This window comes from Vespula vulgaris, chromosome 9 (genome assembly GCF_905475345.1).
Source record: "Vespula vulgaris chromosome 9, iyVesVulg1.1, whole genome shotgun sequence".
Lineage (NCBI taxonomy): Eukaryota > Metazoa > Arthropoda > Insecta > Hymenoptera > Vespidae > Vespula > Vespula vulgaris.
This window is the reverse complement of record NC_066594.1, coordinates 3611108-3625581: the sequence shown is the minus strand read 5'-3', so window position 1 is coordinate 3625581 and position 14474 is coordinate 3611108. Positions and strand designations below refer to the sequence as shown.

The 14474-nt window shown below is 31.5% G+C and overlaps 1 protein-coding gene across 1 annotated transcript in view; it reads left to right on the top strand.

Moving 5' to 3' along the window:
* The window catches only part of LOC127066405 (probable G-protein coupled receptor 158), an 87713-nt gene that overhangs the window by 53247 nt on the left and 19992 nt on the right, over positions 1-14474 (top strand). Inside the window, exons 3-5 of the mRNA XM_051000127.1 lie at positions 877-1000; positions 1707-1850; positions 5534-5734. Of these exons, the coding sequence (XP_050856084.1) occupies positions 877-1000; positions 1707-1850; positions 5534-5734 (469 nt within the window). The remainder of the gene's footprint in view (positions 1-876; positions 1001-1706; positions 1851-5533; positions 5735-14474) is intronic.

Below are 14474 nucleotides of genomic sequence, written 5' to 3'. Positions count from 1 at the left end.
AGCGTCTCATGAGTATTCTGATTTTCTATTGTGTGTACAAGTTGTGCATAGAATATTTTTCATCTCGTCATATTGTACATGTAAATAAATAAATAATGCTTTTGGCATAGAACGATGTCGAGATGAAAAAAATTTATCGTAGGCTATCTTCTGTTATTAATTAATAAATTAAAGCTAGTATTATAATGGACATGGAAAAATAAACAGTAAAAAAATATAGATAGATGAGAAAATTGTGGACTGATTTGATCGTTGATCTTATTAGCTGTTTAATCATCTTTTCTAATCATTTTTTTTCCTAATCTACATTCAAAAAAGGTAAAAGACTTGAAATTTACAATGTTGTTTGAGAACATTGATATCGATAGCAATTTAAAAAAAAAAAAATTAATCAAAGTTTCGTACGTAACGTGGTACCGCATAAATTAAATTTCTTTTTAATCCAACAGTATGCTAGGCACTATGTGGCTTATGTGCACGCGCACGAATGAAAGATCTACTCGAATGAACTAACTTTACGAAGTTTATTTGAAATTGTAAATTTGATATCCCTGTTTGTACATATCAAGAAAATTTATATTTTCTCGAGAAAGTCACTTCAAGAGTTTTACAAATTTTTTTTCCATCTCGTCCGAGTTTAATTTTTAACTTGTAGCTGGCTCAAATGTTAAAAAAAAAAAATCATAAAAAGTATGTGTGTGTGTGTATACTAAAGAGGAAGAAATTAATGACGAAAATAACAGTAAATATTTATTTATATAAAATTATTCTCGGAAATGGAAAATATGACGATTTAATTGTTCGACCTAATTTATTCAAATTAGACTAATTAACTCATTGAATAAACCTTTATTTGTCCTCTTTCTTTTTTTCCAGAGGTACCAGTGGAATTGATATCGATTTACGAAGAGTCGACATAGATCAATGCCCTTTACCACCAGGATCTAATCAGCTCAATATATTCGCTGCCAGTGACAAGTGTAAAAAACGTACAACGAAGGTAAATTGTATATTTAAATTAATGCATTATTGATTTCAATATCATACGTAGTTCGTCAAATTTCATTCATCATTTTTAACGCATTTTCTCGAATATTGCTTTTTAATATTCATTTCAAAAAATCGTTGTTAACAATTTTCATACTTTTAAATGGCAACAATTGTTTCTCATTCACAAATATGCGAAATCAAAAGCTAATACGTAAACAATTCATATTTTAGCAAGATAAAAAATAAATTGATTGAAAATAAAATTTGATTGAAAATTGTTACGAACCAATAAACAAAAATTCAACGTTTACCTCGTATGAAATTATTCGGATGTTCTTTTTATTATTATTATTATTATTATTTAGATTTTGTATTCTATCTTTTGTGTTACTTATCGTTATTGGCATGCACTCTAACAAAACGTGAAGTAGTTTCCATGTTTGTTGAAATACGAGTAACACCTACGGATTTACGCAAACAAGAATTTTTTTGAATTTTTTAGCGTTATGTAAATTCCGATCGTAAATATTCGAATTCAACTGTACAAAGTACACCAATCGATTTCATATAACAAACAGAATTTATTTTATTCTAACGCGGTTGGAATATATAACTAAATAAAACAAAGAAAATTCTATATATACATATATATGTATATATTTATATTAAATAAAAGAAAAGAAAAAAGTTTCAATCGTAGCATCGTCAAATTTCAGTGTGTCGCTATTCCTGGATTGGGTTTTCGACGTGGAAGTTACCGATGTGTTTGCAAACGTGGCTTTTATTACCCGGATACGAAGTCAACCAAACGTTATTACAACGGAACCGTGATCGAAGAAGAGTATGAAAAATTGATGATGGTATGTTCTCAAAATGTCTTCACGCGAGATCACATGCACTTCAAATTGATCCTAATCGATCACTCTTCGGCATTCTATATAATACAGATAACATATATTCATTTCTTGGATTTTTTTTTTTTTTTTTTTTTTTTTTGATAAGAAATAAATTCGAACAAGCGAAGATATTTTTATCTTGCTCGACCGATCGATCTCGAAAATTGGAAAAGACATTTTAAATAGAAATCAAAAATAAAAGGATGATTGCTTCATGCACTTTTATCGATTTACCAACAGTACGCGGTTTTATTTTTCAGAATTAAAGGTAAAAGAAAATCTCAAACGTATTCGCAAGCAATAGGCTACCTCATCTCGCTACAAGACATGTAATATCTACTGACAGTAGGTGCCATTGTGCATACTGTCGATAACGATTTTATATGAAATATAAAAGAAACGTGAAAATTGCGTAAAGAGACGTCTCGTCCTGTTTGTTCTTCTTCGACATTGACAACGTTTAACATTTTACATCTACAGCATGTATCAAATTTAGCTTGTCATTTACCCAACCATATACAACAAATATGATCGTAATTTCTGCACATCAAAGAATAATTAGATGACAAATATGATTCTCGATTTAATGAATTAGAATTGATTACAAGTACTAATAAATCAGTATCTATGTAAAATGAAAATTACATGTATCTAGTCGACTTTGGATCGTTGCATTTTAAATCCGTATGAGATTAGTAATATATTTTTCTACGCGATAAGATAGAATTTCTGAAAAAAAGAAGAAATTTTCAGCTATCAGCGTCATATTGATCGATATGCTGTTATTAACCGGCGATCTAGATACATACATTTATTTGTTTCAAAGTAAAAGTTAACAATTCACATATTGAAAGAATATAGTTTTATTTTATAGCAAGTCTATTTGATACCTTCGTTGAAAATATCGACAAATCAGCTAACGATGTGTAAATAAAAGTTTGAAGAGCAACTAAACGGAAAGAAACAACTAAACCTCGCGGTATTTTCGTTTCAAAAATATCTTGTTCCAGTAAATAATCTGTTTTTCTAGACTCCTGTTTATGCTTCAAGTTATGCTCTTGTTTTCTTTCTTTTACCTTTTCCTTTTAATGAACGAACGTCAGTCATAAAAATAGAACGCAAATAGAAAGTATTCCGGAGAATATTTTCGATTTATAAAAGTTTATTGGTTGGTTGAGAATTGAAAAGTTATCATTTGATTTTGACGTGAAAATTTTGATGTCGTTCAAGTGTCAACTCATGCTTAAATCATTGATATAAATGGAGAAAAAAGTTTTGATATCCAGACGAATGGGACGTAAACAAGTCAAAGATTACAACGGAGAATATAAAATGTGGAAATAACGTAGATAGGAAGATTCGCCAACTCTCGTCTTGTCTGACTATAATCGATCGGTATTTATTTGATATACGTCGATACCTATCTCTCTGGCTAAATACCGTGATCAATTCTCACGTCGGTGATCGCACCAGCTATCCATCGACTGTCAAATTTCGTACTCGGCATCGAGCGATAATTTAAACTTGTTTGTGTCTATCAATAGAAATTCTAATTGCTCCAGGGATACGATCATAAGGGGAATGGAAAATGAAAAAAAAAAAAAAATCGTTTATGAAAAAGTAAATATCAATGAATCATTTAATAATCGTTGAAATGAGTATTATTAAATTTTATTTTCTTTTAAATTATATTATACTTTTTCAAACTAATTTTTTAATAATTTATGCACAATTTTAAAGCACATAAATTTAGTAGAAAAAAGTTATTTAATTTAATTTGAAAAAATATGTAAATGTTTCTACGACTTGTATGTAAAATGTTGGAAAAAATAAAATAAACGGAAAGTGGAACGGAGATCAAAGAGCATAATGAATTCATGCTCCAGGAAATTTTTTATAAATTTCCTTTTGCAATCATTCATAATTTCTACAATTTTTTTTTTTCTTTTCGAATAGCGAAACAGACAAATTAAAAGCTTCCGTAATTTAGGCAGTAGACTTTATGAAAGTATATTGCTCATTGAGCATTACCGTCCTTTTGTCCTGTATTAAAATTAATAAAATATTTGAACGTACAATTCTTTTTTAAAAAATTAAGTAGAATTACTTTTCCTTGATATAACATAACGTTAAAATCGCAAATTTTAATAATCTCGAAAGTTGAAAATCTCCGAATATTTATTTCTCGAAAACTAATCCATTAAGCTTGCGTTTCTAACAGAAATCCATATTTTTCCGATAATAGGAAAAACTACTTTCCCACTCGGCAACGTTCTCTATAACTTGAATGAACGTAACGAGTCATTGTTTTCTTGTTTTATAAAAAGAAAAAAGCCAATCGGCAGCTCGGAGCTTATTGGATTATTCGAGAGTATCAACGTAGTTCAGAAATACTTGTTACTTTTTTCACATTTATTAGTCCATTGGTATCAAAATTCCAATTCCAACGTTGATCTATTGAGAATTCTCTTTTTATCAAATGTTTCATAACGTATTTGAACGAAAGAAAAGTAAAATAATTCACGACGTCAAATGTTTTTCCTTCTTCTCATTCTTTCACGAATTTGGTTGTGTTCACGGTCAATTATGAATTATTAATTGTTAGAAAACGAAATGAAACAAAAAAAAAAAAGAAGAAAATATGCGGATTCGAGGAAAAAGCTAACACTGCAGTGCAATTGATAAATGAAATTTTAAATCTTTCAATGACAGAAGATCTTCTACCTTGTTGCTTTTGGAATTTATCTCATAGAATGAAATGCACAAGACTTGATTCTCGGTAAGACCTAACCCAAACGCAAAGACGAATACATTCGTTGTTGACATGGCAAGTATTTCAGCTCTCGATTCTTTTGAAATAAGCGAGAGCAAGCAAGAAAGTGACTGAAATAGAGAGGAAAGATACCTCATCCAACGACTTATATACTAGTAAATATTTCTTTTTTAAAAGCATTCAAGGTAACATTTTTCGCGTTTCTTCTCAGCAAATCTGTAGCTCTCGCGATTTCGCGAATAAACCCGAGTTTCCTTCACTCGAACAACTTTTAATGCATTCCTTTATCTTACATTCCTATGAATATAGCGGATATCCTTTGACCTCTTTTCGTCTTACTACAAAAATTGAAAGAGCAAGAAAGATTTGTAATAAAAAAGGTTATCCCTAAAAAGTTTGTCCTAAAGAATTGATAAATCCAAATAAGAAGAAACTTTGTCTTGGTTGTTGAAAAACTTTACGTTTTAATCATGCAGTTGTTGTCAGAGTTTAATATCGTTAGGTATACGTCGAAATCAAAAGTTGGCCGATACATCATAGTTGTTACTTCGTCGCGTTCGTTATTAATAATAAAGGAAATGATAATTTTAAACGAGGGTTAATCTCGGACTGGCGCATTTCGTGCAAGGTTTTATTAAGGTTCATCGGTCTCGGAGAACAAACGAATAAGCAAAGGATTCGATGATGTTACGAGATGGATGGTCCAGGCAAAAGTTTAGAGAACCTGTCAGAATGATGCATCGGCAAACGCGACAGAAGTTAACTCGAAGATTCCCGACGGTCCTAATAACAGGAAAACCGTCAAACTCTCGGCTCCCTTGCCAACAAAAGAGATAAATTATGATTCGCTCATGCGATACCTAACCTTTTGCAGGGCGAAGAAAGTCAATACGCCGTTGAAGATTCCTTCGAGTGTCTTCCTTGCGCGGAGGGTTGCGAATCCTGCGTCGATGGCTCGCCCTGTGTCGTGTCCTTGAATTGGCTCATGAGAACAGCCATACTTATCTTGGAGTGTTGCGTCATCGCTTGTCTCCCTGCCGTCGCGCTCTTCACCTGGAAATACGGAAACGTCAAGGTCAGTTACCATTATCATTTCTTTTCCTTTTGCCTTTTCTCTTTCTTCTTCTTTCTCTTGTTCTTGTTCTTCTTCTTCTTTATCTTATTTCTCTCTGTCCCTTTCTTCTTACTTTAATAAATAACACTTTAATCCAAATGAAAGTGAAAAGGATCCGTCCTCGTGTTTAAAGCCAACCAAACTCTTTCCCGCCGATCTTGCATTTTCTCTCGCGTGGAAGCAAAGCTTTAAACAAGATTAAGAGGTTTCGGAACAATCACGTCGTATCTCTTCACTTGATCTCAGCCGAACAAGGTTAACGAATTAACCTTGATTTATCTGATCATCCATTAAGATTACCCACCGTAACTCACCTAGCCCACATATATTCTAGCCATTCTCTTGTGATGGTTTTGCAAGTCTCGAGGCAACCCAATTTCTATGTTAAAGACTCTTTAACTCGAGAGATCTCGGGATGACGTTTTTTCTTTCATAGATATAAAACGAAATTTTTAGACCTTGATCCTTCTTGCTTGAGTTAAAAGAGATCTCGTTGCAATAAATTGAATTCAAGCTTTTAGTGTAGATAGAAATTCGTGAACTGAGCGTCGCAACATTAGTTCTCATCAGAAGAAACTTTGCTAAGTTTTTCGGTGACCTGAAAACTTTGTGCGAGTGAAAAATCTTCTTTATCGAGACGACTCGAAGAAACCGCAAATAGATTCGAGGCGTTGAACGTATAATAAATTTCTCGAGAAATTCATGAATTTGCATTATCGAGGATTAATTAAAACTGAAGAAAATAAATAAAGGGGAAAAATGTATATATGTATAATAATACACAGAAGAAATAAAAGAGAGACAAGAGCAGATTATTATCTAAGGAATCACTGATTGTTTCGGTTCCATATCAAGGGATTGCTGTTTCTTTCTCTTTCTCTCTATCTTGTTGTCCTTATTGCCTCACTGGCAAGTGAGAATAGTTTTCCCCGTTTGCCGGTTATGAGAATCACGTAGCCGCAGCAACGTGTTCCTCGGAATATCTATGTGATAAATTGTCTCGCTCGGTATCTTTAATACGGGCTCCCAACGGAGCACTCCTAACTTCTCTCTCTCTCTCTCTCTCTCTCTCTCTCTCTCTCTCTCTCTCTTCCTTTCTCTCTTTCTCTTTTACATTTTTCTACATCTTCATGGGATACCACAGTAAGTGGACCGTTTTCTCTCAGATCTGACTTATGACAGCTTTTGGATTTCTAAGATGTAAAGAATCCCTCGAGCACGATTGTGAAGTCTATGATCAACTTTATATTTTTGTAATACCTATGTGTGTGTATGTTAAGTAACACTTGAGTAAAAATATTCAACGAAATATTTATATTTATAAGTTATATGAGTGATAACGGTACGGATGGATACATATCATACAGTTGAATGGATGAATACTTAATCAAAGTTCATTTAATTTCGCGTAACAAAATGCCAATTATCATATTAAGTACGGAGATGACTAAAGGACATTCCCTAATCATTTAATAAAAACTTTAGAAGGTCAATCGGTAAGCATAATGTTAAGTATTACATAAAAAATCAATATTATCTGTCTTATATCTATTCTTTCTATATTAAAGTACTTATTAATATAAAATCTTACGTTTTTGAGATACGTTGATATCTATTATAAATAAATCAAAGGCTCGAACAGAATTATCAATCAAATTTGTTTAATTGACTCCTATTTTATTTGAAAAATAAAGGTGTTTATTATCAAGCTTTAAAAGAATACAATTACGACAATGTTTGTTATTCGTTGATATAATTGTCACGTAGTCAAGCGAGCTTCTTCGAGGATCATATCAAAGTAGTAAAAGTAACTTCAATCATAAACTAATGAATATCTAATTAAGTTAAGTCGAGAACTCTCGAGTTACGTAACTAGACAGCCACGATGATATCGCACTTATCGTATCTTTTAATGAATCATTCATTGAACTTTGGAGACTTAGTAAGGGAAACATGTCAAACAAATATTTCTGTCTACATTATTATTTTTATCACTTCTTGAGCAGGCAATACTAAAAGCAAAAAAATAAACGCATTCTATGGAGATACCTAGTCATTTATATAATGTGCGTGTGTGTGTGAACATATATATATATATATATATATATATATATATATATATATAAAATTACATATGTGCATTAATAATAGGAACTGCGGTCTCTGTAAGAAATTCGAAGAAGGAAAAGAAGGGAAAACGGTAACAAATCTGTTCATGTTGTACGTCGAATATGAAAGAAGATGGAATAATGGAGCGACAAAGTAAAAAAGAAGAAATCTTTTTTGGCGCATTTATATGCTAAACTGTTATATATTACCGGATGGTGGCACATTGCCAAGCTTATACGCGCGAATGTATTCCGTGCACGCTTTTTAGAAATGGATGCTGCTATGGGAACAGCAACGTGCAAATTAGACGTCCTTAACGTTTTCCGATTGTGCCGAAATTTTTTATTCAACATAATTCTATTCTTTAAACCTGAGTGATCGTTAAAAAGGAAAAACGAAAAAGAAAAAAAAACTACGAAGCTGATAACGCCGATAATCCTGATCGTTAATTCAAGAACACGAGCACGTAACTAATTCCTATGGTTTCTGGTTACGTCCGAGCCTTGAAAATGCTTTTAAGACGTCCAGGAAAAAAAGAATAAAAACTGGAGATCATTAATACTGAAATACGATAGGAACGATCCTAAGTAACGTGAAGTAACTAAAGAAAAATACAGTAGAACGTTCTTGGAACCGACATGCTTCCGTAAACGCAATTTTCATTATGCAGTTCTTGTTAAAGTTACGTCGAATTGGAGAATAAACAATATACATAGTTGGATATTGTTTGCACAGTATCTATGAACAATGTGTATCTAACAAAACACGAGTAATATAGCTCCAAGAAATGCTAAAATAAGATTGAAAATATTTGAAATTATTCAGTGCATTGAAATATCAATTTATTCGAAAAAGTAAGAAGTAATATTAATAATTGAAAGAGAATTCTGTCGAAACGAAAAAAGAAAAAGAGGAAAAAAAATACAAGGAACATCGGTATGTAACCTTTTTCTCGAAAATTGCAAGTTGCACATTGGTAGATGATTTCGAGGGCGCGAAATAAGCCGCGAAATTTAAATGAGTAAGCCACGCCACAATTAAAGAGAGGAGAAGAGAGATCTTCGGTGAGCATTGTAAATTTTATTAAGTGTTATTACTTTCGAAACAAATGAGATTCACGGGTTAACCGCTTGCTTCTATTTGACAAGACGACGTCTATTCTGTTACCCTTGCATCATCCATTCTGGTATCCCTAAGATTTGACTCCCTCGAATAAGAGAATGACTCTCATAGGATGACTTTGAAGACGGTCTTTGAGAGTTCATTTTGAAGAACCTCTCTCTCTCTCTCGCTCTCTCTCTCGCTCTCTCTACCTTCGTTCCAACGAATTCTTAATTAAGAGTAGATCCCATTGAATCTAATCTCGTTAAGAGAAGACATCAAATTTTATCATAGGAAGGTTAATTGTATATATTATTATATATAACTTTTCTTATCCTCTAGTTTATTAAGACTTAGCTCCACTACTACTTAGTATATAAATAAACTTTTAAAATATTAAAATAGTATATGAATAAATGTTACATGAATATCAATAATAAATGAAGTATTAAAGTATGAATATATGTTAAATTAACCATTTCTATCATTTATTAATATCTTTCATGTTTATTTACATTTAAGTTTCATCATTGACCTAACTATAAATAATTTTATGTAATCTAATAGTGATAAACGTTAATAGTGATAAATGTTTTTAAAATGGCCTTCTATAAAATTTATCATCAACAAAAAAGAATTTCATTTTCTTGTTAATATTTAATCGTAAAGCTCCACGTTATCGTGCCATACTCCGAGAAAATTGATCGACACGTGGTTATCTGCACGGCGATGAGTAAAGAGCTCGATGAGCTTTCAGACGGTGTTGCAGGCTACGATTAGACTTTACTACATCACCCGTTATTATTCACCATTTCGATAACAACACTTTATAATGCAGTCTTGAGTTTCCTCTATTATTTCTAGCAACCTATATATTGCTTTATTATCAAAAAAGACATTGAAATATTCTCAATTGCATCGACTTGACTGTAAATGTAAAAGAAAGTAAATTTTTTCAAAGAGTATAAAAATATGTTTCAGTTTAATTGTTATCAGCTAAATGAAACCATATAAAAATATATACAAAGACTTATATATAAAAATAAAAAAAAAATCCCTACTGTATAAAGTGTTTAACAGGTTTTTATCAAAACCTGAAGTTTTGTTCAGAGAAATTATTAAGAATCCATACTGGTTTTATATCGTATTTTGTAATAGTGAATATCCTTTTAAACTCAAGTTAACCCGAAGTAACATACGTACGTGTACGTAAATATTAGAACGGAGAGAGAACAGGTCGCGGCTTGTGGCTCACAAATAGCAGGACACCAAGGTAAAACCCAGAATGCACTTAACGCGAATATACGTTATTAAAGTTATAATAGAGGTACGAGAGTTGTAAAAATATTATAGGGAAAGAAAGAGAGCGAAAGAGAAAGAAAAAAAATATACCAGGTCGCTATAGAACCGTGTCAAAATGTGACGATCATTGTTGCACCAATAAACTGATTATCCAATCGATTTCCTACCAAAATAGAGAGAATTTTAACGTTTAATTCCAACGAACAATGTAGAAAATTCAACGAGTAATGGCGAGTTTGTCTAAAAGTCAAAGAAAAGAAAAAAGGTACTTGACTCTATTGATTTTTCTAATTAACAATCGGTTAATAACATTCATTTCAATATTGATGAAAAAGAAAATGCACTTCAAAAATATATTTCTTATCGATGTAAAGTAGTACTATAGAAATATTATAACTATAACATTCTCGTATCTTCAATGGAAAAATATCTAGTGCTCCAATAGACATAGGTATCTAGTATTTGTATTCGATATGAATCATTCATCTATCTTCATACATTTTACATGAGAGCAAAAAGCGAGTGGAGGAGGTTACCTTTGAAATTCAAGAATATTATCGGTTCCTTACACGAAATAGTTTTCTCTCCTTCGTCCTCAATGATCTCGTGCGAACGGATGTTCTTCCCAATTTAGTCGTGATAAAGAAACGATAGAAAGGGAAGATAAAAGTGAAGATTTATCCAACGAGATTGCTTTGAAACGATCAAAATAGATCTTCTTGACTTTAAACAAACACACGGAACGCTTTGATGGTTATAATTTTGAATATACGTATAGTAGAAATGTCGAGAACGCTCGACCATTCCAATGAGTATTTTTAATATATAGCTAAAGAAAATCTTTTATACTTTTTCGTACGTTCTATTGTACAATTCAAAATGTTTGAAAGAAAAAGAATATTAAAACATCAAGAATTTTATAATTAAATTTCTGACTTTACATAAATTCTCTGACCGCGATTGAATCAATAGGTTTTTCTAATTTTTCAATATGATATTACATCTATATATATATGAACTTGTGTTTATAAACGAGTATGTATATGAACACTCCAGAATGAGGAATAATTAATTCTATACGATGAGGAAGAAAATGAGAAGAGAGCCATGGTAAAAAGGTTATTACGTATTCGAACTATTTAATTATTCTACCTCGTTCTTTTCGAAATCTGCTTTTTGCGAAATGCACCTCTAATCCAACTTAGCGTAAGCTGAGAATTTCTTTTATCATCTTGATCTCAATTCAATCTTTATATTTTATCCCTAATATATATGTATATCCTTATCATGGTCATTATTTCAATTTTAATAGATAAAAATAAAAGAGAACAGCGAAAACCTTCCGAATCCTGAAACTTATCTCTTGATAAATCTTATTTAAGATGGATAACATCGTGTCGTAAAGAATACTTCTTCTCGCAGCTTTTCTTATCTTCTTCAAATTGAATTTCGTTGTAAGATTGTTCACACATCTTACTAGACAAGATTAAAAAACCGGCTAGATATCACGTTGATCACATAACAGATCACCTTTTTTAAATTCATTTGAAAATTAAGAGTATAATTAAGAAAATTAATCAATTGGTAAAAGTATTAATAGAGGATTATTATACGTATACCAATGTTTGCTTGTATATTCTTTTCTTTCTGATTTAATTATTCCTTCCTTTTTTTGGAAGAGAGGGGAGTTAAGTTTCTGAGATATTCACACCAAAGTACAAAGTTTTCTTTGTACGATAAAACTACAAAAGTAGTTTGCAAGCACCCTCTTGTACTACTGCTATTCAATTTGTCCCCAAGTATTACAAACGAAAGAAATAATATCGCCAAGAGCGAATGTAATTACAAATCTCTAACATATTTTGAACCTTCTACCTAAAGATCGAGAATTGTTCGAAGTTATTGCTTCGTTGCTACGAGCAAAAAAATAGTGAAATCCATTAGCATACATCTTCCAATCTCTATTACTACATTTCGTGTGATGAACGATCGAGATCAATCAAATTTCTCTCTTTCTCTTCCTTTTTTATGTTTCATTAAATAAACTCATTACATTTTTTTATTTCTAATACCAATGTTTTTCTCATTATTACGTAACTAAAAATTTAAATTGTAAAAATGATAACAATTTTTTAAAGAACACATTGAACGTATCGATCGATTTTAAACAATAAAAGGAGAAAAGAAAAAGATTTTGGACGAGAGAATATAAAAGACTTTGATTTTTAATCATTTTCCAAAGAAAGTATAATCTACGTTATTATTTTAATCGCAAAAGAAAACAAGACTTTTACACTTCCTATTTAAATAATTTCTTCATCATTTCAAAAATCATTTCTCTTGGTATTTACCCCGAATTGTGGTCTTTACTTTTTAACTATAAAAAAGAGTATTAAAAAACGGTAAAGGGATACTAACTACTTAAGCGAGAGACTGTCGGCCAGCTTTAAAATTAGCATTTCTCGTGAAAATGAAAAACATATTTTTATTCAAATTTAACTTGCATTTCTCTCTCTCTCTCTCTCTCTCTCTCTCTCTCTCTCTCTTTCTCTCTACCTTTTTTTCTTTTTCTTTTCCTATTTCCTCGGCCTTAATAGATCGTTTCTTCTAAATGCAATGCCTCGTAATCCTACGTTTCTATACGGAATTGCTTTTCGTAATGTGTTTCTTATTGGAAAATGCGGCAGCTGGTGAATAAGTAATATTTAACGAATCCACGAAACAAAATTACTCGGAAACTTAAAATATCTGTTGTCGAATGAAGAGATGCAAGAAAAAAAAAAAAGAGGAATAGAACTATTAATCTAAATGTAAAAAGGTCTCGTTTATTATATAGAATGTATGACATGTGTTCGTGCTTTGTTGTTAAATCGACCAACTTTCGAACAATTACTGTACTGCTGTCCATTTTATCCAGCACGACATGTACACTAGTACAATAGACAGCTATTATGGCTTGTCGTCTTGCTTCTAAATTCGTCTCTCGTTCAACAATCATTTAAATTAATGGCGAGCAAACAAAAATGGCTGAGGATCGCGATATTTTCACGAATTTTATTCACAACAATAATAAAATATAAAAGAGAATAAGAATTTTTCTTTTTATTTCTGAAATAAATATTAAATGATATTGATGCACTCACATGTACATCCTTGTGACGGTCCATTAGACCATATTTTCCTAAAGGTTATTTATTTACTATACGAGTATTATGTACTATTCATATACTATACATTCTGCTAAGAGTTATTTATCTATTAACTCGGTGCAGCTATTACGTGCAAGGGACCACAAATGAGATTGTTCAAACATAATCGAGACGAAAATTCGAGACGCAATTTTTTTTAACACAAACTTTTTCTTTACCTTTTCTCTAATATTACCAATTTTCTCTAATCTCCTCCAGATAATTACTCGATTACAAAATCTCAAAATGTAAAAAAACGGGAAAAAAAATTAATAAAAAAATTACGAATACCTTGCATATGTATCGTTGCTTCAAATGACGATATAAAAGATATCTATTCATCTAATGTTTAAAAAAATGTATCAGAGACACACGAAAAGAAATCAAGGAAGGATAAAAAAAAATATGATAGCAACCTTCAAAGAACTTCAATTTCGATGACAGTTACGAACGAACGAGGCTAGCCGAGGCTTTTCCTACGATTACGCTCCTTGACAGTTCATTTTTCTAAGACGTAAAGTTACATGATAAATCGCTCTAACATAGCACGTACGCTCGTACGACGGTTAATTTTGTTTGGTGAGTGCTGACAGATGTACTTGTCCGACAGTTTGTTTCATTTGCATCTACAACCTACTACGTAACGTTCATCCCAATATATAACAGGAGATCAACATAATCTTCTTTCTTTCATTTGCATGTACCTATTTTTATTAATAGATAATTAATAAAACTACGTTTCAATAAAAATAATATTGACATAGCATCTAGGATATAATAAAAGGAAAGAAATAAAAAAACTAACGATATAACACGCTTTAAGACATTGATCTTATACAACCATCGTTCTGTGACTACTATTGCGACGATAAACAAACAAATAAAAAACCAATAAAGCCAAGTTTATATCCGTGTTCAACCCTTTGGCTACTACACCCCACTATAGTGGCTTCTCGCTAACTCATTTCTTGGAACATAGCGTTGCTATAGTAACTTTCCTC